The 25,617-nt window shown below is 49.1% G+C and overlaps 1 protein-coding gene across 1 annotated transcript in view; it reads left to right on the plus strand.

Annotated features, from left to right (window-relative positions):
• DYSF (dysferlin) overlaps nucleotides 1-25,617 on the plus strand; it is a gene marked incomplete at its 5' end in the record, with an annotated part of 87,892 nt that overhangs the window by 56,054 nt on the left and 6,221 nt on the right. The window contains 10 exon segments of the mRNA XM_010154325.1: nucleotides 151-321; nucleotides 850-992; nucleotides 3,690-3,829; nucleotides 6,084-6,172; nucleotides 6,442-6,537; nucleotides 10,149-10,290; nucleotides 21,728-21,827; nucleotides 23,878-24,056; nucleotides 24,745-24,854; nucleotides 25,207-25,354. Of these exon segments, the coding sequence (XP_010152627.1) occupies nucleotides 151-321; nucleotides 850-992; nucleotides 3,690-3,829; nucleotides 6,084-6,172; nucleotides 6,442-6,537; nucleotides 10,149-10,290; nucleotides 21,728-21,827; nucleotides 23,878-24,056; nucleotides 24,745-24,854; nucleotides 25,207-25,354 (1,318 nt within the window).

Consider the following 25,617-nt stretch of genomic DNA (forward strand, 5'->3'; position numbering starts at 1 on the left):
ATACTGGACCAATGTGCCAAAGATGTGCAGTGGTTGTACTGTCCTTCCTGGCACTGGTGGGGTTGGGATGGTGTGGGGGTCTGTTTCCCATGGGGCTCTCAGCAGCACGAACCTCCATCTCACGGATATTTCTCGGCTCCCCTTGTGCAGGATGTTTGAGCTGAGCTGCACTCTGCCCCTGGAGAAGGACTTGAAGGTCACACTCTATGACTACGACCTCCTGTCGAAGGATGAGAAGATTGGGGAGACCGTCATAGACCTGGAGAACCGGTTCCTGTCAAAATACGGGGCACGCTGTGGCCTCCCCCAAACCTACTGCATGTAGGTAGCTCTGTGGGCTCGGGCAGGGGGTCCCTGTGGCTGCCAGGGCTGTGCGGTGCCAAGCTGGCCATGGGACCAGAGTGATGGCTCAGCTGTCCCAGGACTGTCCCAGGGGGACCTGACCACCGCTGTACTTCACCGCAGAGATGTATCTTGAGACAGATTCACACCAGAGAAGCCCCACATTTGAGGAACTTCCCTGAGCCCTGGCTCTCCCCCAGAAGGATGAAATGCTTCAGATAACATAAATGTCCTTGGGGAGATCCTGTTATGTCCCTGATACCTCTTGGGTGAGGATGATCCCCCAGGAACAGGGCCAGCTGAGGGGTGTCTGGAGAGGTTATCAGGGCACCCCAGCCCTGCAAGCTGGGGCTGAGTGGGCTGTGGGACATGCAGCCCCATTCACCAGTGAGCTGCACCTCCCTCGGACCAGCCCTCTGGGGTGGAACGCCGCTGCTGCTCCTTGTTGAGGCTGGAAGATGTTTTGTCACGTGTCGAGCTGCTGTTTTCCCTCCTGTTTGCTTTCAGCTCTGGACCCAACCAGTGGCGAGACCAACTCCGTCCTTCCCAGCTGCTTCACCTCTTCTCCCTGCAGCACAACTACAAGGCTCCCACCTACAAGTCCGACCGGGTCATCTTCAGGGAACACGAATACATCCTCTCTGAACTGGGTAAGGGAATGGGGCTGCTTTGGGGTTGCATATAGCTTTCCTTTACCCAGAGCAAGGGATGGAGTGGAAGGTCACGAACGTATCACCATGGGGTGTTATCATGGAGGCCAGGGCTGGGTGATGGGCATGTCTCCATCCTCCTCACCCTGCTGTACAGGTTGGGTCTGCACCTTTCCCGAGCTTGGCTCTGCCCCATGGGCTGCAGCTTGCAGTTGGATCTGCACAAAACCCCAGGATTGAACCCAGACCCAAAAATCCAGCCACATTAACTTTGGCCTTGAGTGACTGCCCTTTGCCGCTCGCAGCAAACCAAATACACGCAGGCTGGGAGCAGCAAAGTCCATCGCAGCTGGAGAGGCTCCAGCCTGATCTTCCAGCTGCTGCTTCGGCCGGAGGAGCAGTTGTGTGGTTTGTGTCTCGGCGTTTTGGGGCTGGAGTCACTAGAGGGAGACAGTATCATACACATGGCATCGCACCATGCTCACACCTGGGGCGGTGAGGTGTGTTCTGGCGGGAAGTGCAAAATCACCCTGTGCCAGCAAAGAGGAAATAACAACGAATGCTGGGGAGGTATTTCCTTGTTTGCACAAAACCACCACCAACACTGACACCTGCAATATCCTGGGCATCATCTTATGCCCATCTGATGCATCTTCAGGGGCAAAATATTGCCTTTTAGGGAAATGGAAGGGATGTTCTGGCCCACGGGAGGAGGTGAAACATCACTGTACATGGCCCAGGGGCCGCAGTTTGATTTTATGAAGGCCACTACAGTATTGCATCAAGGAGGACTTGGCCTGTGGAGGCACAAAACAAGGCACAACCCTCCTTGCTCTTGGGAATCAATGCCGTAATTCATGGTTTTCCTCTTAGGAGAAGGAGGAGTGGGGAAGCAATGTCTTCTTTGCAACCTCTTGTTATGCAAAAGTTTTTCAGCAAGGGCTGGAAAGGTGTTAAACCAGGCAGGGTCTTCCCCCCTCTCCCAACCCCTGCCTTTCACCTTCCTCTGCTTTAATGGCAACCAGTTCAAAAAAACAGAACAAAGTCTGATGCTTGACCTCAAGGAGATCTGGAAACCAGCTGTGTTCACAGAGCAATGTCAGATCTGAACCTGGCGGTATAAAGTGAAGCTATTAAACACGAGAGCATGGGTTTTACAAGCACAGCACCCGGCCCATTATTCCATAACCCCCACATTTGTTGTTTTCTGAGAAGGGCTTTTTCTTTTTCCTGTGCGTACACACACACACACACACGTGCGCACGCCAGGTTTCCACTGCTTGGGAAATAGCCCATATGTCTGAAGTTAACCACTTCAAGATATTGCCAAGAAAGGAGCTGGGATATATCACCTGAAAGTTGCAGAGCTGTAATAATATTTATGGAGCGTGTTTCATTTCAAAGGTCCTCGAAGGTGCATGGCCTTGAAACGCTGTGGCTGAAAGGCAGCGTCTTGGGGGTGATGTCCTCCACTGGCCCCTCCACGTGTGGGGATGGGGAGGTAGGAGCAGGCTCAGCCATAGACAGAATAGAATGGTTTGGGTTGGAAGGGACCTTACAGACCATCGTCTCCCAACCCTCTTGACATGGGCAGGGACACCTTCCACTAGACCAGGTTGCTCTAAGCCTCATCCAGCCTGGCCTTGGACACTTCCAGGGATGGGGCATCCACAGCTTCTCTGGGCAACCTGTCCCAGTGCCTCCCCCACCCTCTGCAGGAAGAATTTCTTCCTTATATCCCATCTAAATCTCCCCGCTTTCAATATAAAGCCATTGTCCCTTGTCCTGTCCGGGAGGCTGAGGCCAAGCTGGCTGTCCTCAGTGCCTGGGTGCAACAAGGGATCCCAAATGCTGGGGAAGAGAAGACAAATATATCCATTAGTGATAGGTCTTGTCTGACCTATTTGTGGAGGATTTAAGGTCTGGCATGGAGTGGGTTGAGGAGGTGGAGATGGTTTCAGGTCTGCTCACGGTGCTGGTCTGTTTGATGAAAGACCACAAATAGCCCAGTGGGAGCAGTGAGGACCAGGGCAGGGGCTAGGATGGCCATCGAGCTGTGCTGGTGGTGCTGGTAGGGCCATCCTTTGCTTCTCATTCTTGTCTTTCACCCTGAACCCAACAGAGAAGAAGTGGGATGCCGCAGGGAGCTCGTTCCTGCTGCACTCCTCTCTGCCCAGCTGAAGACTCTGAATGGTTTAAAATGATGGGATTTAAGCAATATCCATCACACGAGTGCTTGCAAACCACACCAGAGCAAACCCTGTCGTCTCCTCTGCCTGAAGAGCTTTGATCACTTGTAGGATAACACTCGGCTGGGGTGGGAACAGCAGCAGAGCAGCAGCAGGGGTTGGAGGGCTGCTGGAGACCCTGCAGCCCCACATGCTATTGTTTTACGGGACCAGAACCCTTAGGCAGGATGAAAGACTGGGCTCTCCTTTCCATGTGCTTCAACTCGGCCCCGGCAGTGTTTCGCTTGCTGTGATCTGGACAGGGGGGACACACAATTGCAGGAGAGTCCCTGCGCGTCCCTGTCCCATTGTGCAGTGGTTCATTCACGTGTCTCACCTGGATTGTTGGTGATGATGGTGGGTATGTAAACGGAGGCTGTGCTCCGCCTGCTCGCGCTTGCTCCCTCCCACGAGGCAGTCAGGATCTGGCCCTGCCCATGGTGTAATGCTGCTCTTCGCTCTTTGGCAGAGGATGGCAAACCCCTCAACCCGCACCTGGGGCCGGTCGAGGAGCGTCTCGCCCTGTACGCGCTGAGGAAGCAAGGGCTGGTGCCGGAGCACGTGGAGACGAGGCCTCTTTACAGCCCCCTCCAGCCAGAAATCGAGCAGGTGGGTGTTGTGACATGTCCAGGACAAGCCCAAGAAGAGCATCTCCTTTTGATCTGATGCTAGCTGGGTGGCTGGCTTGCTGTGGAGCCACGCTGGAGATAACCACCCCGGGAGCTGGGCTTTTCCCAGGGCAGGGGAGTCAGCTTACGGGGCAGAGCAGAGCACTGTCAAAGACAGGCTGGGGCTCAGCTCTGTGTCTTACAGAGGGTGCTTGGGGAGATCGATTCCAGCCCCCTGTGTTCGTTTTCATCAGCATTCGCACCCAAAAGGTTTTTGTTTGTTTGTTTGTTTTGGTTTGTTTTTTCACATTTCTGATTTAAAAGTCTTAAAGCAGAATTCTTCCATAATGGTAACAACACTGCAGGCCCCTTTGGCAATGTGGCAGCGTGATTTCTGCATCATGAACCCACCCTTGGAGGTGTAAAGTGTTAGTGCTGTAGCCGACTGGGTATTTTTAAGCCAAATGAAAGCTGAATGGGCTTCCATCCAAATCCACTCAAAATCCAGGTATCTGTATTTAGCCTAACCCCTGTTCTTTCATTAACACATATGTGCAGTTGGATCAAAAAATGCTGCTTCCCGGAGAAAAAGATGATTAATTATCATCTGTCATACGTGTTCCAGTTGCATTGCAAAGGCAGTTTCAGGAGACCAGCTCTGCAGCTGGTGTAAATGTGCGCAGCTGCTGATCTGCACCGTTTCAGCTGGTTCCTTTCTGGGGCTCGTGTTTACCCAGCCCACCTCTCCAGTGAAGGGAGAGTTGTCGGCAGAAGTAAATGCACTGGCAGCTACCCCTTTTCATGTTAATTCACCCAATGAAAATGATGATGAGAGTCCAGAGGTGGCTGCTGTCTGCTGACAAGAGGGTCGGTGAAGTTCTCATAGGTTCAGGTGTCAAGGTCTTATCATAGAATCATGGAATGGTTTGGGTTGGAAGGGCCCTTACAGACCATCCAGTTCCAACCCCCCTGCCATGGGCAGGGACACCTTCCCCTAGACCAGGTTGCTCCAAGCCTCATCCAGCCTGGCCTTGGACACTTCCAGGGATGGGGCATCCACAGCTTCTCTGGGCAACCTGTCCCAGTGCCTTCCCACCCTCTGCGGGAAGAACTTCTTCCTGATATCCAATCTCAATCTCCCTCTTTCTGTTTAATCCCGTTACCCCCTGTCCTGTCACTTCCTGCTCTTGTAAAAAATCCTCCCCCAGTTTTCTTGTAGCCCCTCCAGACACTGCAAGGTGCTATAAGGTCTCCCTGGAGTCTTTTCTTCTCCAGGCTGAACACCCCCAGCTCTCTTGGTCTTGGTGGACCAGCCATGGAGACTAGCAAGGATGCTTCCTTCGTGTCACGGGGTTGCCTACGGGCAGAGAAATCAGGGTCTACCCTGCACTCGTGTGTCTAACCAAGAGAACCCATGGGGGTGATCCTGGGTCCAGGGTGGTGCTGTGTGACTCAGCCAATGTTAAATTTAGGGCCATTCCCAAAAAAAGTCTCTGAGCTGCTGCAAAGCCACAGAACAGGCTGGCTCTATGGGCCTGTTTGTAGTGAGCTGAAAGCCATGTTGGGCTATTAAAGTTTTCTGCTGAAATGGAAGATTTTCTTGCCAAAAAGCAAGGAAACCACAAACCCCTCTGTGATGGGCTGATTGTCAAAGGATGGAGCTTTTTTTTTTTCCTTTCAACCCTTGAGACTGCACAATAAAACATTTTATTGGCACCCATTGGTGTTTTACAGTAAAAGAGACCACCTAAAAACACCCCCCTCCCACTTGAGATTTCATCTGCATTTCTGCTGCTTTCTCCCTGAAAGGATTTTGTGACAGTGGAATTAGATTCCCCTCTCCTCAGCCCATCCACCACTCCCGTGGTCGGAAACCCCTAGACCAGTTGTGCAGCTGGTGACAGTTGGTGACACCGTAGAAAGCAAGTGAGCTGTTTGCTTCTCCAGCCGCCCACGGACCCGGTCTTCAGTCTGTCCCTACGTAAAGCCAGCCAGCCAGCCAGCCAGACCCCACCTTCAGCTTACCCAGACCAACCATTTATATATCACAAGCCATTACCATATACCCAGAAATCACTAAACCATTTAAAATATAACACTTAATGACACTTTTCCATTAAGCCAACCTTTGTTTTCAACAAAAGAACACTGAAGCACTTGATATTTTCTCTCTCCACTACCAGGTCTTACTGAGGAGGTGAAGGTAACCCAGTTAGGAGGCTCACCAGGCTTCACGTGTCTTTCTTTCTACACAGGGGAAGCTACAGATGTGGGTGGACCTGTTTCCAAAATCTCTGGGTCAGCCTGGCCCCCCTTTCAACATCACTCCACGCAAAGCCAAGAGGTGATTTATTATTCATTTCTCACTTGGTGCAGTGCTGCTTCCAGCATCTTCTGGTTGTGAGGGGAGAGGAGAGGGCCTGGGGATGTCAGAGGGGGAGGGATTTCCCTGCCCAGCTGCGAAACATCTACGTGGGCTCATCCTCAGAGAAAGATAACTTGTGACTTAGCTCCTTCAGCTACCCAGCTGAGTAGCATGACCAGGCTGCCCAGGTGGGCTCTAGACCAAGGTTTCCACCCTCTCATGTTGGCTTTGTTCCTGGGGCCATCCAGGTTCTTCTTGCGCTGCATCATCTGGAACACCAAGGACGTCATCCTGGATGACCTCAGCATCACCGGGGAGAAGATGAGTGACATCTACGTCAAAGGGTAAGCCCCTCTGCTCCCGCATCCCCCGGCTCCTGTAGCCTGAAGGCACAAGAGCAACAGTGAAGGAGTCACCACGGCCTTTGCATCGACATTGCTGTGGTAGACACAAACCTTCGCTGGGATGAAGGAGCCACTCACACCGCTCCAGAGATGGATCCAGCTTCTTGGCAGACCTGTCTCTGCTGGGCTCATAACGGACATAGCGATATCAAGGTTTTCTTTGCATCTCTTGGATGTTTACATGACAATATTTACATTTAGAAAGACAAGATGCAGGGAAGCTGCCTAGCCCTTGGAGAGAGGGGCACACAGTCTGCGTTTCCAGTAGGCTCCTTCCCAGCCCCGCTCCCCGGACAGCCACAAGCTTGTTCCATATACGTAGGTTGGCTTGTTTGCATAGCTGCTTTTTTTGGAATTCCCTTTTTTTCCCCCCTTGAAACACACAAAAATGTGGCAACCAGCAGTAACTCCTCTGGCACATTCCCTTCTCTGCCTGACTCCATTTATGTTTTATCTTGTGTAAAATGGTGCAATCCCAGCCAAGGGACTTACTTATTTTGTGCGTTCTTTGGATTTATGGACAGGAAGAGGTAGGATTTTGAAACAGACTGTAAATCCCTTTTTTACAATCCCAATTTTCCTCCTGTAAATCCAGAATGCACGCTGCTTACCTGGTATTCCCATCAAGTGCATTGTTATCAGCTCCAGCTAAGCTGCTCTGTGCGCTCCGGGGCTCCGAAATAGTAGTGCTTGCAGGGTGTTAGGGGAAAGCCAGAGCATCCAGCACTTGCTGATACCTCTCGCCTGGCTTTTAGCATCCCCGATGACCGAGCAAATCTTGCAGTGTTTTAAGTGAGTTAAAAAACTTCTTCAAATTCCTCATCTTCCCCCCAGAATGGCTGCACAGCTAGCACCTCTGGATCCTGTGGGCACGGTGACCTTCCCGGCCATGGCGTGTTGCCACGTTGGTGGGGACTGTTCCATCCACCGCTGTCTCCTGAGAAGGGGCTGGAGCCTATTTTAGGGTGGAATCAATAGATTTGGAGCTTTTACTTGTGTCTTTCCTGCAGGAGATCTCACCGTGCTTCTCTGAGGGAGCTATTGGCAGTTTATTCTGCATTTTACCCATGGGGCAGGGCCAGGGCTGAAATCTCAGTCTTGTGGACAGGATCTTCCACATAATAAGTAAATTATTATTGATCCAGACAGTTAAACAAAATAGGAGCTTTTCTATTATGCCTGAGGCAGCTGCCATTTATTTTATTTTATTTAATTGGTTATTTATTGATAGTCTTACAATAACATGAAGAGGCCTCAACCAGGTTTGGGTTGTGCAAGGCTGAGTGCAGAGAGACCTTCCCTTCCTAAAGACTTGTGCTGTAGGCAGAAAAAAGAGTGGTACTGTAGGGAGATCATAGGCATTAGGAACTGAGGATGGGTGCATTTTTGAGTTAACAGCCCTCTCTATCACTGTCATAGATGGATTTGTATTGTTTTCATAGTGGAATTTCCAATAAAATTTTTACTTCACCAAAAGGATGGCCCAACACTAAACCAGGTCACACATGGGAGGTGGGATTTTTTTTCACTCACCATCTTGCAAGTTTTTCAAGATTATTTCAAGGTAAAACCAGTACTGCTTTGAGCCAGTTGGACTAAAATTTTCCAGAGCCTCCTTCCAACAACCACCACCACTAAGATTTGTGTGCTATTATGTGGCACCTTCAAAACTCATCTGCATCCCCTTTTATGTTCCTAAATAAAAGGATGGCCTGGGTCCTCCAAAATGTTATACTCATGCTGAGCAAAGAGGGAGGTGTGAGGATTTTGAGAATAAAGTCGCCTCTTAGATTTAAGAACCTAACCTTGCCTTTGGATATTGCAGAAACCTTAAATTGCATGGGTTTAAAGAATGCTGGATGAATTAATGGGCTAAATATCCACCCATTCCTGTCAAGTATCTGAGAGATATGGTTTAGTGGTGGACAGATACGGTTGGACTGGGTGATCTCTAAGGTCTTTTCCAACGCAGTGATTCTATGATTCTAAGTACAAACCCATTATCTATAGCTCAGGAAGTCTCTGACCTGTGAATTATTGGAGTCTGGAGAGGTGTGTTGGGCTGTGTTTGCCGAATCCTGTACCTGCATGTCTGTTGTTGGCCCTGGTCAGAGGCAGGATACTGGGCAAGATGAGCCTTTGGTTGGTCAACGTGGTCATTCCTACGTTATATTTTTAATTCTGGGACACTGTGACTAGAACGTTTTTGATTTCTGGCATCTCCTTCCTGCAGTGGGGAGGCTGCAGCAAATTCTGCAAGAAAAAAAACCCTAAACGCACCCAAGAGGCATCCACATCCAACCCTTTATTTGTCCTTTTGTTAACCTGCAAGGAGAGGGCGCTCACACTGCATCCTCCGAGGGTCCCTGCCAAGCTTTGAAGGATGTAGATAAACACACAGCCTTGCCATTTGCATACTATCAGATCAAATCAAATAACCCAGCCACAATTTAGGTATTAGTGTAACCTCATCACACAATCCCCACTGCCACCAAGCCCTGGCTGTCCGGGTAGCAGATGTGCCTGTGATGTGTACTGTAGGGTGAACTTGAGTAGACCTCCCTTCCCTGTCTCCCAGAAAACATTTGGGATGGGTCATGCGCTCCTCTCAAGCACTGGGGAAGAGGGAATAATTTGTATAGCTGTGCAAAAAACCCCCCTTATTTTCAATTTAAGTGGAAAACAGTCAAACGAGATAATTGTTTTCATTAGAGATTCTCTCTGAACCTCCTGGCTTTCCTCCAGAAGGGCTCTAAATACACAAATGGACGTGTTTTATTGTTTTGTTTTGTTTCGTTGATTGCTGAAGACTGAAAAATCTTGGATAGGGAAACAGTTGCAAAACTCACAGCTGGAAAAAAGCCGTTGTTACGGAAAGTTTTCAGTTTGCCCCTGGGCTGGTTGTGGAGTGACCAGAGGGGAAGTGTGCTGCGAGGACCTGTCTCCAAGGGGAGCAGCTGAGGACCACCCTGGCCACATCAGGGTCTGGCCTCTCTGGGATTTTCCAGGAGGAGAACTTCTTGGCCATTTAGGAGTTTCAAATAATAAATCTTTGAGAAAGTGACTGAGAATAAAGGGGGAAAAATGGCCCTTTGGTCTTTTAGCACGGTTGCCTCATCAACAGGACAGGCTTTAGGGTCTAACTACAAGGTCAGTTTGCTGGGGGGGGGCTGCGAAGGGGAAGGGAGCCCTCAGCAAGGCAGGTTAGAAGCTGATGTTTGCTTATGGGTGGGTAAGCGACAACTTTGAGCCAGAGCTTAAGGCGATGTTGGGTCCTTAAAACATTCAGAAAACTCAGGGGAGGGAGGAGAAGAGATCACAGAGCTTCTCGGGCTGCTACCACCAGCACTGGTTCATCTCCCAGCACTTCAGGGGGTGTTGCATTCCCTCTCAAGTCTCCAATGGGCTCCAGGTTACCCCTATAGACAGCAGCCCAAGGCATCGGGGTCAGAAACATTTTATTACCTGCTCATTCCCTCTGCAATGCTGAGTGAACTCCAAAATCCTTGTTGTGTTTCCAGTTTTTCATGCAATGTGTTTGCATTTTGCAGCTGGCTGATTGGGCACGAGGAAAACAAGCAGAAGACAGATGTGCACTACAGGTCTATGGGAGGAGAGGGCAACTTCAACTGGAGATTCGTCTTCCCGTTTGAGTATCTCCCTGCTGAGCAAATGTGTTACATTGCAAAAAAGGTGAGTGTCCTTGGACAGACGTTTCTACCTCCTCGTAGTAACTCTGGGGTGAAATGCGCTGCATGATCTAAGAACTGCCCAATGGCAGCAAGGCTAAGCCTTACCTTTGTGTCATGTGAAACACAAAGGGGTGGACAGGGGGAGAAATTTGTTCAAAAATCCACGTTTTGAATACCACATTTTTGAGGTCAGAGTTAGAGGTGCCTTTGGATAGAGTCTGGAGAGATTGACCCCCCAGAAAAGACCCCTCTGGCCTGGAGGCAGCTGAATATTGGTGCAGCGGTGTCAAAGTACTCTCCAGGTTGCATGACGCTAGGAAGATGCCTACTCAACAACAAAGTTATTCCAAAGATGGAGATGGCATTTCCATGGGGATGGTTAGGTATGCGCCTCTGGTCTCCAGCATGGCATAACAGGCATCGTGCTGTGCAATGACGGCACAGGAGGGTAAAGAGGGGTGAGGGAAGGAGCCTCCTCCAAATGCCTGAAGGGGTAAGCAGAGGGGACACGTAGGAGAACATGGGTTGGGGTGTACCATTGATGCAGAGGTGGGAAGAAAAGCATTGCTTTGGGGTTCAGGGTCAAGATGCCTTTGGTCTAATGAGAGCTGTGTACTCAGCTGGGGAGTTAAAAGTGTGTGATTTTGGCCCCCTCATTCCTACATCTGTAGTTGGCTTTTGCTTTTGGTGTCCTTTAGATACATTATTGCAATGCCATGGTCAGATGTGGACTGGGAGTTGTCCAGAGGGAAGGAAACAGGGATGGAGTTGGGGTGCATACATGTGAGACCGCTGGCAAAAATTGGACAAGAAACACTTTAGGGGAGGGAGGTCTGTTTGTTTAAATTTCCTGCTCATTATCTGGAGATTAAGAGGAGTACTGTTGGGTCCGTGTGGACATTGGAGACAACCTCTCCTTTCCAGATTTGGTTCTGTTTTGTGACACCTCCCTGAAAGCTCAAACCCCTTCAGCCACCCAACCCTGAGTCCCTCGCCCCTGCCCCCTGCCTTGCTGCTGTGAACTCAATGTTGGTGTTTGAGTACGAAGACACCTGGTTGCAGTGGGACCATCTGCATCCACAAAGCTCACCTGGGATCCCCATCCCAGCTAGTTCTGGGGGCCCAGCAAGGTCCCAGCACAGCCTGGGTTGGAATTGGTGCTTTGGCGGGGAAGACGCTGAGCAAATTCCCCATCCCTCGAGCCAGACGATCCCTGGGAGGAGGCCTGGCTTCAAAATGAATTGCTGGATAGTTAAACTGATTGACAGAATCATAGCTGTACCCATTTCACGCTTCACGTTAAACAAATCAAAAGTACAGTGTGTACTACATTCAATTATCCCCCTTTGAAAAAGCAAAGACCCCCCTATAAACCATTTAAGAAAATACATCCCACTGTGCTGATATTGATTCTCCTCCGACCACATGTCTGCCAACACTGTATCAGAAAATAAACAGCTTGTAAAACCTCTCTGTAAAGGAAAAAATAATGAATGAAAAGCCATGCTTTGTATTTGTGGGACACATTCCGCTCTGGCAATTTTTGATCTCACCATGTGCTGTTTGAACTCCAGGTTCATTACTGCTGCTGTAAAAGCCCATGCACCGAACTTTAAACGCAGGCGATGGAAAGTGGAATTTAAATCAAAACGGTCAGATGGCAAATTCTGAGCTGCTAAAAGCCACCTGCGCCCAGGCTGGCTGGTGTTGGCCCTCAGAGAGAGCACGGCTGGCAGGAAAGCAGCTTTCAATTTGCTCTCCTTTGTTTGCTCCGCTCACCTCCTCGCAGACTGGAGTTCCCTTGATCATTGCAGGATGGAGCCCAGGAATGGGTCACCCCAACCCATATTGCAAGTGTTCTCCCAAAAGAGCAAGGACGCCCCTGTGCAGCAGGGTCCCCCGGATGTTTAGTTCTGGTGTGCATGTCTCGGGGGGAGCTGGGAGCCTGCGAACCCGGGGAAACCCCAGGTGCTACGTGATGGAACCAGACCCTGAAGCCTTGGGATGGCCAGGGGTTGCTGGAACTGTTTAATCCTTGCCACAGCACTGGAAGTTTTGGGAACTTCATTTTTATGGGATTGCTTGGGTAGTCAAGGCTTCAGTCTTCCCACTGGGCACCTCAAGGGGAAAGCAGGAGCCTGTAAATCCTGTGAGCATTAATTCAACTTACAGATTGGAAGTGTAGGCTTTTATTCCTGATTTTCTAAGTATTTTAACGATTTCAGAATGTTTTTTTCATCTGTATCTTCTCTTGCTGCAGTAATGTTAGAAAAATCTTGCTTCTTCTTCTGAGAAGGGAATTCACCCCATTCTGAATTAAAAAAAACCATCCCCACAAGAGAGGAAGTCCACCTTTGGGGCAGCTCTTCTGAAAATATGTAAATGCATGTTTCTTTAACATCCTCTCTCAACATTTATTCAAAATTTCCTTCCATTCTTGGTCCTTTTTGTGCCATCTTTCTCTAGCAGCCATGGACAAATGAGGCCATGCTGTTTGCATGGCCACAGCACACTTGCAGCTTACTCAGTCCTGCAAGAAGACAGGTTAGATTGCAAATCCTACAGCGTGTTTTTTGAAAGGGTCAACATACACGGCATGTTGGAACATTGTTATTTCACAGGGGGAGATAGGGTAGAAAGGTAGATTCAGCACCCCTGACATGGGTACAAATTGAAATCAGGGAGGGTTAGATGGGATATAAGGAAGAAATTCTTCCCGCAGAGGGTGGTGAGGCACTGGGACAGGTTGCCCAGAGAAGCTGTGGATGCCCCATCCCTGGAAGTGTCCAAGGCCAGGCTGGATGTGGCTTGGAGCAACCTGGTCTAGTGGAAGGTGTCCCTGCCCATGGCAGGGGGGTTGGAACTGGATGATCTTTAAGGTCCCTTCCAACCCAAACCATTCTATGATTCTATGTTTGCATGAAGTTGCATATTGGACGGAGTAAGGGTGAGACATGCAGGTCCGTATCCCAGATGAGTAGAATACTCTGCTGCCAACCAGCAGAGGGAAGAGCAGATGTCTGCAGGGTTTAAACTTTACATTCACAGGTCTAAGCCTGGCAGGTCTTGACTCTTGCAGACAATGTTATGGCTTGAGAGCAATGCAATGGCTGGAGAGCAGCCCTGAGGAGAAGGACTTGGGGGTTCTGGGGGATGAAAAGCTGGACATGAGCCGGCCGTGTGCGCTGGCAGCCCAGAAAGCCAACCGTATCCTGGGCTGGATCAGGAGAAGTGTGGCCAGCAGGGTGAGGGAGGGGATTCTCCCCCTCTGCTCTGCTCTGGTGAGACCCCACCTGGAGTGCTGCATTGAGCTCTGGTGTCCCCAACATCAAAAGAACATGGAGCTGTTGGAGTGAGTCCAGAGGAGGCCCCGGAGATGCTCAGAGGGCTGGAGCCCCTCTGCCATGGGGACAGGCTGGGAGAGTTGGGGGGTTCAGCCTGGAGAAGGGAAGGCTCCGGGGAGACCTTATAGCACCTTCCAGTGCCTGAAGGGGCTACAAGGAAGCTGGGGGGGGCCTTTTCCAAGGGCAGGGAGTGACAGGACAAGGGGTAACAGGGTTAAACTGAAAGAGGGAGATTGCGATTGGACATCAGGAAGGAATTCTTCCCAGAGAGGGTGGGGAACACTGGGACAGGTTTCCCAGAGAAGCTGTGGATGCCCCATCCCTGGAAGTGTTCAAGGCCAGGCTGGATGAGGCTTGGAGCAACCTGGTCTAGTGGAAGGTGTCCCTGCCCATGGCAGGGGGGTTGGAACTGGATGGTCTTTAAGGTCCCTTCCAACCCAAACCAGTCTGTGATTCTATGGTTATCAGATGGTCGCGGTACAGCCGGAGTCTATGGAGCGCAGTGACGAGATTGGCTGGATGTGGATCATGTTTCTCTGGGCACTCAGTCAGGGAGGTGCTCAGCTCACGTCTCGCAGGCGCTGTGGAGGTGGAAAACGCATGAAATTGATTTTGAAATGTTCAGCCTGAAGTGCCAGTTACTGCGGTAGCTGAATAAAGCTGCCAAATCTGAATTTTAGATGTCCTCTAGGGCAGAAAGAACTTGACACTGGATGTCTGTACAAATGTCATCTGTATAAGTGAACATTCAGGGTAGAATTTCAAGAGCATCTCAATATACAAGTTAAAAAACTATTTGTGCTTGAGTGGACCTGGAAATAAACCACTAGGCTGGAGCTTCCAAGACCTGGCTGGGTTGTTCATATACCATCTGAAAAGTATTGCATAAAAGAAATTCCAGAAGCTGAACATAATGGGTATGGGAGCATTGTTGGCAATTTGAAACCCGTGCCACGCCATGTCGTTGGCAGGAACCAGACCAAGGAACATAGCTGTTGTCTTCATACTTGTTCTGCTACTAGCCTTCGGTGTTAGGTGTCAACAAAAAAATGAAGTATTGATGCCAGAACACAAAATATTCTGCTTCATAAAGACAAAGAGAGACATTGGAAGGGGATCCATCCCACTACTGTAGAAGAAACTTCAAACAACCGTCTGGTTTATTCAGTTGAAAGGTTGGGGCAGTTGTGGTGAGGCTCTTTTTCCCAGAGATCTTACATTCCTTGCACTTCTTCCACTTTGTGCTCTCAACTAAAGGGGCCCATCCAAGTTTTAAGCAGATTAATTGCGACTTACCTGGGCACAAAACCACACTGACTTTGAGTTTTTGACTCAAAAGACTCAAAGACTTTGAGTCTTTGGACACCTGGCAGTGGTGGATGCATGCTGCTCGCGTGGCTAGAAGTAGGTGGTCCTGTTAGGATATTCCCAGGAATAACCCTGTGGCTGTGAGATACCCGTGATTTCCCTGAATAATTGAGGTCCTGTTTCTGCAAGGTGCAGCTGAAGTCTCCAGGTTTGCTGTCTCTGGCAAGGAATATAACAACAAACCTGACAGTTGGAAAGGTTTATTCTATAACTGATCAGCTGTTGGCATCCCAGAAATCATCCTAGGGAGGGGTCTTCAGGAGCGATTTGAGAAAGAGGGAGGTTTGGGGACTTAAACCCACCTGGAGAGAAGAATGGAAAAGTATTTGAGGGAAAAGCCGTGAGGAAGGGGCTGCAACTCATGGCCTGGTTTGTTCTATGGCTGAGTGGAGCGGAGAATAAATTCCAGAGAGAAGAACGCAAAGGTATTTGAGGGAAAAGCAGTGAGGAAGGGGCTGCAGCTCACGGCCTGGTTTGTTCTACAGCTGAGTGGAGCGGAGAATAAATTCCTCCCTCCCTGAATCTGAGATTTTCCCCAGCTCCATCCGGTTTCAACGATCCTGGTTACTTTATCTGTGAATACATTAGTGTCCTGACATCTTCCTGGTACTGACAGCTCCAACCTGGACAGGCCAGACCCTCCCCTGGGGCAGATCAGCCGGTGCAGTCCTCCACACCCAGCTGGAAACCAGGAGCACTGGTGCCAGCGGTGGGGGGGCACTGGGACGTCCCTGTTGCGATTGATGCTGCATGGGGAAGGCTCACGCCGTGCAGTAATGGCTCTAAATCAGCTGAGAGCTCCTGGGCAGCCTGGGCTCGGTGTAGTTGTCAGACGGGGCGAGAGTTTACCCTGGAGGTAAGAGTGTGACCTCTCGGTTTAATTTTTATTGAAATAATAGCCAGGCATGTGAGCTTTCTGCAACTGGGTCCCTGTTTCGCTCCCTTGTCCTGCTACGTTTGTCTCTGAACCTCCAGGCTGTACCAAGAAATCTCTGTGCTCTGACTGGTTTTGTTTTGAAATTTTGCATTTTGAGCACTGAATATTGTTAAAACCAGGTAGTATTTGTTAGATTAAAATTGTAATTCCTCTTTGGTGTCAGAAGGCTAAAAAAGTAGGTATTGCCTTTTAATTCTGGACATTTTCCTCTCCTGTTTCCTCTCCTTTACCGTGTCCTTCCCTGTTTTTCTTGGTGACATCAGAAAGCAAAGGAAAACACAGCATGTTCCTTTTCCTTCTGCATTTAGCCAAAATGCAACATTTTGAATGAGCTCCAAGTAGGGGTTTTTTTCTGTTGTTTCAGAGGAAGGTGGAGTTAGACAAGGCAGTCATATATTATGTACATTAGTAGGAGTGCAGTGAGCAGATATGACAACACGACAGTCTCCTGTAACAGGACAGGGGCAGTGGCCCTGACACGGCCTCTGCGATATTCAGACAGGAGTTACTGCTGTGAATTTTGCTTTCCAATGGATGTACAGAGAGGGATGGGCAAAGACTGGCTGTGTTGAGAACTGAAGGTCCAAGAGTGATGTTCAAAAACTGTCCAGGACTGGGACCTCAAGGTTTGGAGCTCCTTAAAGGGCAGTGGGATGGCCCCATGGCCCTGGAAAAGCTGGATAAACTCTGCCAGAAGGAAAGCATGGGAGGCTGAGAAAATAGCATTGCAGCAAGTGATTCCAGGGACTGAAATGAGAGCATGTGCCCTAAGGCAAATATTATGACTATTTCACATTTATGGTGTGGTGACGTCTGGAGCCTTCCCCCAGGTATTGGCAAGGCTGTGCCTGAATGTGCAGCAGATGCTGCAGGCTTGGGATTTTGCTCTGCTGCCACCCTGATCAGGGGGAGATGCAGAAAACCAAGCGCCATGAGACCTGCGAGGCAATGTGGGGGTTAGCAGCATCAGGGAGATGGAAGAGGCGAGTTAGTACAGTAGATGTGCAATAACGAGCGCTCTCAGCTGAGCTTATTACAAAGAGACAGAATGTCCCAAAGGGATGAGGTTCAGAGAAGCAGTTTCTCAACACCTTGAAGGATGGACCTGCAGGAGGAGAGGTTCTTCTTGGCTAAACTCTGAGGGGGTCTCCTGTGTGACCCCCAGTTGCTGCAGGATGAGGGACCTGATGATCTCCCACATGTACATGCTGAAACGGGACAGGCTTGCTTGGGTGTGAACACGTCGGGGTGAAAAAAGTGGGGTTTCTCCTTACTTTGTATTCCACAGCGCATAAGCAACCCAGAAGAAATGCAGCCCTGTCAACACTTTCCTAGTGATATGAGCTTATTTTTCTTTTCCTGCCTCCCCTGCTGTATTATTCACGACCGTAAAATATTCACCAGCCTCCCCTCTCCCCCCAACAACGCAAAACAAACCCCCAACAATAATTCAAGCTCCCTCCCTTCCCAGCAAAAGGCTAGGAAATAAATTTCTTGCCTTGGGTTGTTTTTATAGTGAAGTTTCGTAGCTAGATTTAATCATGGAGGCAAATTTCACACTGCCTCGGAACGGACCCATAAACTTTGCTCAGCATCAGATTCCTCCTTCCCCAGCCTGCCCTTACAGCTCGGCTTTGCCGTGTCCCCAGCTTCGTGGGGCTCTGAGGAGGAAAGCTTCACCACCAGCCAAACCGCGTTTACAGTGTTTTTCCACAAGAAAGGCCAAATTTGTACAAATTGTGCTAGGGTTGTATGAGCTCCGCGTTGCCATCCGGAAAAGGGTCGAATCCTGGCTGAGTCATCCTTCATCAAGCAGGGAGTCCCCGGCGAGCCAGGGCATTGCTCTCAGGGGTAGAAGTGGTGCTGGGGAGGCAGGGGGATGCAGCAAGAATCCACTTGGCAGGGTATGGGTTTTGTTTGCTTGGAGCATGGGCAAGTCCATGGGTGTTGCAATGGGAAGGAGGGAAGGTGGGAATCCAAAGTCCGGTATATTTGCCAGCAATTGCATGGTCAGTCCCAGAGGACACTCGTGTTTTAGTGTGGGAGATGACCACGAGGCATTGCAGCACCCGCTGTCTCTGACCTGGGTTCAGGGTGCTCCCCTGCTGTCCCAGGAGAGCTCAGCCAGCACCACAGATGGGGAGGGAGTTCACCAAGAGGAGGGAGACTGCTGCAGCAGCTCAGAGACCAGGGTAGTAATTTGAGTCTCACAAAAGCCTGCTCCTTTTCCTGGATCCTGCTGTTTCCCAGTCAGGGCACCCATGTCAAGCATTGGAACAGACTGCCCAGGGAGGTGGTGGAGTCATCGTCCCTGGAGGGATTTAAAAGACGTGTAGATGAGGTGCTTAGGGACATGGTGGGTTTCATAGAATCATAGAATCATTTAGGTTGGATGGGATCTGAAAGACCATCTAGTTCCAACCCCCCCACTATGGGCAGGGACACCTTCCACTAGACCAGGTTGCTCCAAGCCTCATCCAGCCTGGCCTTGAACACTTCCAGGCTCTGGGCAACCTGTCCCAGCGCCTCCCCACCCTCTCCAGGAAGAATTTCTTCCTGATGTCCAATCTAAATCTAGCCTCCACATCTAGCAGTGTTGGTTTAGTAGTTGTACTTGAGGGTCTTAATGGTCTTTTCCAACTTAAAAGTCTCCATGATTCCATGGTTCTATGATATGAATGGGTCTTCCAGCAGACAGTACCTTTGCCAGAGAGCAGAGGTGCCATCCGCGCACCTGCCTTCCAGAGGGACTGCTCAAGTGCTGGCTTTTGCTCACATTCGATTCCAGGTGGATGGGATGGTGCAAAGAGAAGGTCCATCATGTACTTGGAGAGGTGCTTCAGCCCAGGCAGCAGCATATCAATGCTCTTGGAGCATGGACACATCTGATGGATGCAGATGTGGTGAAATCAGACTCTGAGCTGGGGCATTAGTTGTCACGGATGAGGAAGAGGCACCTGTAGGATGTTGCTGAGCATGAATGGGGCTGCCCAAATTTCCCCAGCAAGGGGCCATCAGAAGGAGCCCATGGTGTCTCACCATGATGCACACCATGGGAAGTGGTCTGCCTCCATCTCACAGACCCGACTTGAATGTTTCCAACCCCTGGTGAGGTCATCCGGCCACCAGTTCTTTAGACATGGGTACATGGTTCCTGTGGGCTTTTCCTCAGCATGACTAACCACCCTTCTTCAGTGCAGGACCCTCCCAATATATGGGAAAGGGAAGAATCACCGTAAGCTCTTTAAATTAGTAGTTTTAAAATGACTTATTAGGTGGGAAAACATGCCCTCCCCCTGCCCTTGGATAAACATACATTTTAATACATTGCAATGAGCAGAGGGGGAGAGTTGGAAGTTTCCATTGACTTTCTTTTATTTTTCTAGATTATAAAATATTTAAAATGCATAAATAAAATGCTCCGTTGCAAAAATGCTGGCGTGTTTTTCCAGAGGAAGGCAGGGAACAGTATTAGGTGGGAAAACATGCCCTCCCCCTGCCCTTGGATAAACATACATTTTAATACATTGCAATGAGCAGAGGGGGAGAGTTGGAAGTTTCCATTGACTTTCTTTTATTTTTCTAGATTATAAAATATTTAAAATGCATAAATAAAATGCTCCGTTGCAAAAATGCTGGCGTGTTTTTCCAGAGGAAGGCAGGGAACAGAGCTAAATTGAAATATAACCGGCCAGGGTGATCTCTTAAAATGAAACCAGTTTCAATGGGATTTAAGTGGCCACAGTCTCCCTGCTTGAATATTTATATTCTTACGGAGTGTGACACATTCTTTTTTTCCTCCCCCTTTTCTTTTTTTAATATTGCACGTTATAATGAATCAGAGTCTTGTAGCCACCGCAGTGAATTTATGGTGCTACGTATGTGTCATGAATAATGCTGAAGTTTCCTGGTTTTAATTAAATCTGTTCCGTTTATGATGCTGCCATGTTGCAAGAGTGCGGCAGGAGGCATTGCCCACACGACACACCTCTGAGCCTGTGCTGTCAGTAGACACCAGTCGTGACTCTGCCTCCTCTTCGCAGGAGTTGGTTGGAGCCAGAAATAACAAGACCTTGGCTTTTTGTGCGTCTCTGCCTCTCTCCTGTCCTAACTTTCTTAGTCCTAACTTTCAGGCATCTTGTGGCATCCCAAAAGTGGTATTAGAGCCCTGCTGGGAAATATTACTGGTTGCAACCACATAAATAGCAAATTTTGTGGCATGGGCGTGTATCCACCCTATGTTATAATGATGTGACCGCAAGCTCATTGTCACCGTAATGGGATTCAAACCCGCCTTGTTAGAGAAGTCTAATTTAAATTCAAACCCTCCTTGTTAGAGAAGTCTAATTTAAATGTGCCCCCATGCACTGGCTTTTTGGGGAGTGTTGGTTTGGCCTTCCAGAAGGCAGACCATCTACCTTGCTGCTGACCTACTCGCTGTAGTAACCAGGTCACTGCATGTGCAAACTTCTTCTGGATGAGTGTTTTGTAGATCACTTCTCCAGAAAGCAGAAATCCCTGCCTCATCCTAGACCTGAGCTCCCACACGGATGCTGTCTCCCAGGCAGTATCTATTCCTTATTACTGTGGCTGGGATGCAGCACTGATGGGTGATAGCTCCTGCACTGCACAAGGGCTCAGTAAACGATGATAATGACAGGGGACGCACACAGTGTAATTTTCATTTCAAGTGCTTTGCAAACAGGCTTCTGGGACTGCTGCAATAGCTTTCCATGGGCTGTCACAGCAGGTCTAGTGGCAGGGAACAGACAGAATGTTGCCTATCTAATAGAAATGAGAAGGGCATAAGGACAGTGAAAGATCTCATAAGGACTGAAATCAGGTGCCACGGTGTCACTGCTTGATGGGTTGTACAGGAAGCCAGGGTCTGGTCGTCCTGGTCCTCTGAATCTCTACTTTCTTGAACTTAAATGTAGCAATAAGTGTGGCAAGAACATATGCAGCTGATGTAATATTAGCAGCAGATTCACTGGGATAGCACGTCCAACTCTAGCATTCACTGGTCCTGAGAGTGAAGACTGGGAGATGTGCAGAAATGATGAGCAAAGTCACTTGAGAACTAAGGAACTCACCACACAGTGAGCTGCTGGGAAAGGACCAGTCTCTTTCTTTACATTTTCATGTGTAGTAAGCGAACTGGGGAGTCGCAGGCTAACTACAGGTAGTAGAGGTGTTTGCAGGTCGCACGTTGGCCAACCACACACAAACTACTTACAACAGGCCAGACTGCAGACTGGGACAGTGGTGGATCCGGACTTGTGCAGGGCTCTGGCTGATGGCAGAGCTGGGGTAAGAGATGGGCAGAAGGGAAGGGGATGTATTTGAATTGCCTGCCATAAGTGCTAATTTAAGAGTTAATCCTACGATTTTCCATTAATTAAGTGGAAGGTGAAGTTTGGTAGCACTGGCACTCAGCACTCATTGCTCTCTTCACCTTGGAGAGTCACCTTCAGCCTAAATCATACAAACATGATGCTGTGACTCCAAAAGATCCCATCTGTAAGCTCATGGTGCCTGTTGCTAAAACATTGTCACTCAATTAAGGCACAAATTGGTACCAACCCAACTTCCAGAAGCACCTTGGGTTTTCCACCGAGCATCCTGTCCAAGAACTGGCTCATCCAGCAGTGTCCTGTGTCTCTGCCCCTGCAGAACTGGAGCAGGACACACCAAGGACTTCAGCTGCTGTGAGATGAGAGTACCGGGCTCTGCCTACTTCTACTAACCAGCCTTTTTTTTTTTTTCTTTTTCCCCTGGGGTGATTTTAGGAGCACTTTTGGAGCTTGGATAAGACAGAAAACAAGATTCCACCACAGCTTATCTTCCAGATCTGGGACAATGACAAGTTCTCTTTTGATGACTATTTGGGTAAGTCAGAAGAATTTTTTGGCTCTGTTCCTGTTGATGCAGACAGGAAGAAAAAAGTTATGGAACCTTTCAGGATATGAAGAAAGTGTAACAAGACCAGTTTAAGCCACTGAACAGGATTCAGTGTCAGCATAAGTTCAAGACTGATGATAAGTGGTTTGTATTAGGCAGATTTCCAGTTTCAGCCTGCAGCAGCCTTTTCCTGGGCTGACATAATGTGGAGAAGATCATCAAACCCAACAGAGCCACCACCTTCCAGGAAGGACCCAGTTCTCCGTGACTCAGCTGAGTCTGGGCTGAAATGTGCTCATTGGTAACCATGTCTTTGAGCTGAGATCACCAGGCAGGATCACTGACCTGCCTTGCCTTACCTGGGATGTTTAGACATGAACACAGCTTGATCCAACACTTGCTTTTTTCAGCTCTAGCCTCATTAATCATCCTCAGAAATCTAGGTTTAGGCCATAAACCAGAAAACTCTAATAGGAAGGATAGCAGAGCCATGGTTATCTGGGCAGAAGCTGGGGGCTCCAGCATTATGGTTTTTTTGGTTTCTACCTTTCTTTTTGCCACAAAAAAATTTCAAACATCAAAAGCTTCACAATGTATGTGATCGAGGTCCTTTTAAGTCCTGTCTTTGATTAATTACATAGGCTGAGTGCTGAAATAACCTTTCCAAGGTGTGCTTTCCAGTTCTGGCTCTGCACATCGCGAGCTCTTGACTGCCAACATTAATTCTTTGCAAATTCCAACAAGCAAAAGTGGTCTTTGGCTTTTGGAAAACGTTCCTCAATGTTTTTCCTCAAAAGTGTTTCACAACACATCTCATCTGCGCTGTTACTGTCAATGGCTGCAAATGTCTGTGCCACAGCAAAACTACAAATACAAGCACGAAACAACGTGAGTCATCAGCAGCAGTGTAAAAAGCTGCTGTTCCTCAGCTGAGCCACAGGGCCACCCCTGTGGATGTTCATGGATGGTCCCATCCATAAGGCAGTTTGGTCTAGCCATGTAAATTAAATGCAGGCACTTTCAATTAACACTTGGAGGATTGAGGTCAGATTTCAGAGGGCTGGAGCCCCTCTGCCCTGGGGACAGGCTGAGAGAGTTGGGCTTGTTCAGCCTGGAGAAGAGAAGGCTCCGGGGAGACCTTAGAGCACCTTCCAGTGCCTGAAGGGGCTCCAAGGAAGCTGGGGGGGACTTTTTCCAAGGGCCTGTAGTGACAGGACAAGGGGGAATGGGTTTAAATTGAAAGTGGGGAGGGTTAGATTGGACATCAGGAAGAAGTTCTTCCCGCAGAGGGTGGGGAGGCACTGGGACAGGTTGCCCAGAGAAGCTGTGGATGCCCCATCCCTGGAAGGGTCCAAAGCCAGGCTGGATGAGGCTTGGAGCAACCTGGTCTAGTGGAAGGTGTCCCTGCCCATGGCAGGGGGGTTGGAACTAGATGGTCTTTAAGGTCCCTTCCCACCCAAACCATTCTGTGATTCCTAAGGGGTAGATAAATGTGCTAATTACTAGGTCACTCTGAGAAGGAAGCTATTGACTTTGTGGGTAACCTTCATATTTAGTCTGCTGTAATTACTTACCTGTCTGGGACAATAAAATAGCCTGTCTGGAGATCTGCAAGCCTCCTGCCAAATGCTCCTATATTGACTGCGCTCTGTCAGTGTGTACAATTTGAGTTTCACCCAAATCTGTTAGTCTTCTTCAAAAATCTTAGCCTACCTGGTTGACTTAAGTGAAAATCCAACATTATAGATGTGTAAGTCAGCAGGTATTTTGCAGCATCTTCTAGAAGGACTTCATGGCTTCCTAAGAACAATGGTGATGCCAAGGGCTCAATTCCTAGGAAGAGCCACTGGCTAAAACTAGCACTGAGCTTGGAAATCAGAGCCACACTTGAGCCTGCTCTCCCACTTGCTGTGTGAGTGTCTGCCCAAGCTCCCTGAGGTCAGGAGGTTACCACAGCAAATACATCTTCCGGGAAACAGTCCACATTTTAAAGATCTGTTACACTGAGATGCCTTACCAGTAACGTTCCTCCCTGCAGGCTCCATTCAGATGGATCTCAACAAGATGCCCAAACCCGCCAAGACTGCTGAGAAGTGCTCCTTAGAGCTAGTAGATGACACCTTGTCTTCAAGTCGCTTCGTGTCACTCTTTGAGCAGAAAACCGTCAAGGGATGGTGGCCCTGTGTTGCTGAGCAGGATCAAAAGAAGATCCTGGCGGTAAGATGTCCTCTTCACATGTTCTCTTGGGGGACTCCTTCAAAGCACTGAGGAGGGACATGGCTGGGCCAAGCACATGCAGGATGCCATGGTCAGGGCAAGAAACACAGCCTGGGGCTGCAAATTTTACAAATCGGACCAGCTTTTGTCAGTAGGACATTTTATAGGATTTCTCCAGCACCATGCAAATGCCTCAGAAGAAAGGGATTTTGCTCTACTTTTGAGAACATACCATCTGACTCCGTATCACATCTATTCTTAATGATATGGTGTTGTGAGAAGTTCCAGGGAAAGGTTTCAGCTGTCAGGCTGATAGATTTGAATGTGTCTGCACTCCTATTCCAGTATTTGGCAACTGTTCAATAAAGGTAAAGGAGTCCAGGCAGCAAATGAAATTATTCAACAAAAGGCCCCTGTGCTGATTGCCTGACCTTGGGTGTCAGTGACAACTGAGATGTTCTGGAGTATCTGCTGAGAACACTGTGGTGGGCACGTGAGGGATTTGTGTGAAGTCCACTCCTACTGGGTTCCTCGTGGTCCTTGTTGGTAGTGGTTGGGTTATGTTCAAGGTACCTTTTCTTTCCTTGATCAGTATTTTACATCATCCATCTGTTTCTCACCTCTCTCTTTTTTTTTTTTTTAAATAAGTTTTATTGTTTAGACGTTTGTTTTTGTTTCACCCACACAGGGCAAATTGGAAATGACTTTGGAAATTGTGGCAGAACAAGAGCATGAAGAGCGGCCAGCTGGCATGGGTCGGGATGAACCAAATATGAACCCCAAGCTGGAGGACCCCAAGTAAGAGCATCTCAAATGGAAAAATAACCACTGGGGCACAGGGTTCTCAAGGAGCAAATTGAAAATCTGTGTTCCCAGGTTGAAGTTTGCTGTCTGCAACAGGTTTGCTCCTGTGTAGACTCCATTTCTGAAATGCTGAAACACAGAATGTACGAGCTGAGACAATCCAGGGTGGCTGGGAGGCTGGTTGGGACCACCAAGGATGGCATTTGACATGGTCTACCCAGAGGGGTGTGGGTTTTCAGGGTGTGCAGCCAGCTTGTCACAGCAAAGGCGTGCTCATGGGTTTGGGGATCCAGGAGGCCGAAAATGCTATGAAACTCAGGGTGTCCTCCATGTTCTTTGGCTCCAGGCGCCCAGAGACCTCCTTCCTGTGGTTCACCTCCCCGTACAAGACCCTGAAGTACATCTTGTGGCGGCGGTACAAGTGGGTGGTTATCCTGGCCATCGTGCTCTTCATTTTGCTGCTCTTCCTGGGAATCTTCATTTACGCCTTCCCGGTACGATGGGTGCAGGAGAGGTCAAGGGGGGCTGAACAAGGTCTCGGGAGTTCCCTCTGGTCTCTGTGGCTGGAGAACAACACAGTGTCCCATGACTGGTGAAAAAGAGAGTCTGCATTTCTGGCATCTGCTGCAGTCTCAACACAAGGTGTTGGTTGACAGCAGCTGAACATGAGCCGGCGTGTGCCCAGGTTGCCAAGAAGGCCAACAGCATCCTGGCTGGCATCAGGGAGAGTGTGGCCAGCAGGAGCAGGGGCGGGGTC

The sequence above is a fragment of the Eurypyga helias genome, unplaced genomic scaffold, assembly GCF_000690775.1.
Source record: "Eurypyga helias isolate BGI_N326 unplaced genomic scaffold, ASM69077v1 scaffold426, whole genome shotgun sequence".
Taxonomy (NCBI): domain Eukaryota; kingdom Metazoa; phylum Chordata; class Aves; order Eurypygiformes; family Eurypygidae; genus Eurypyga; species Eurypyga helias.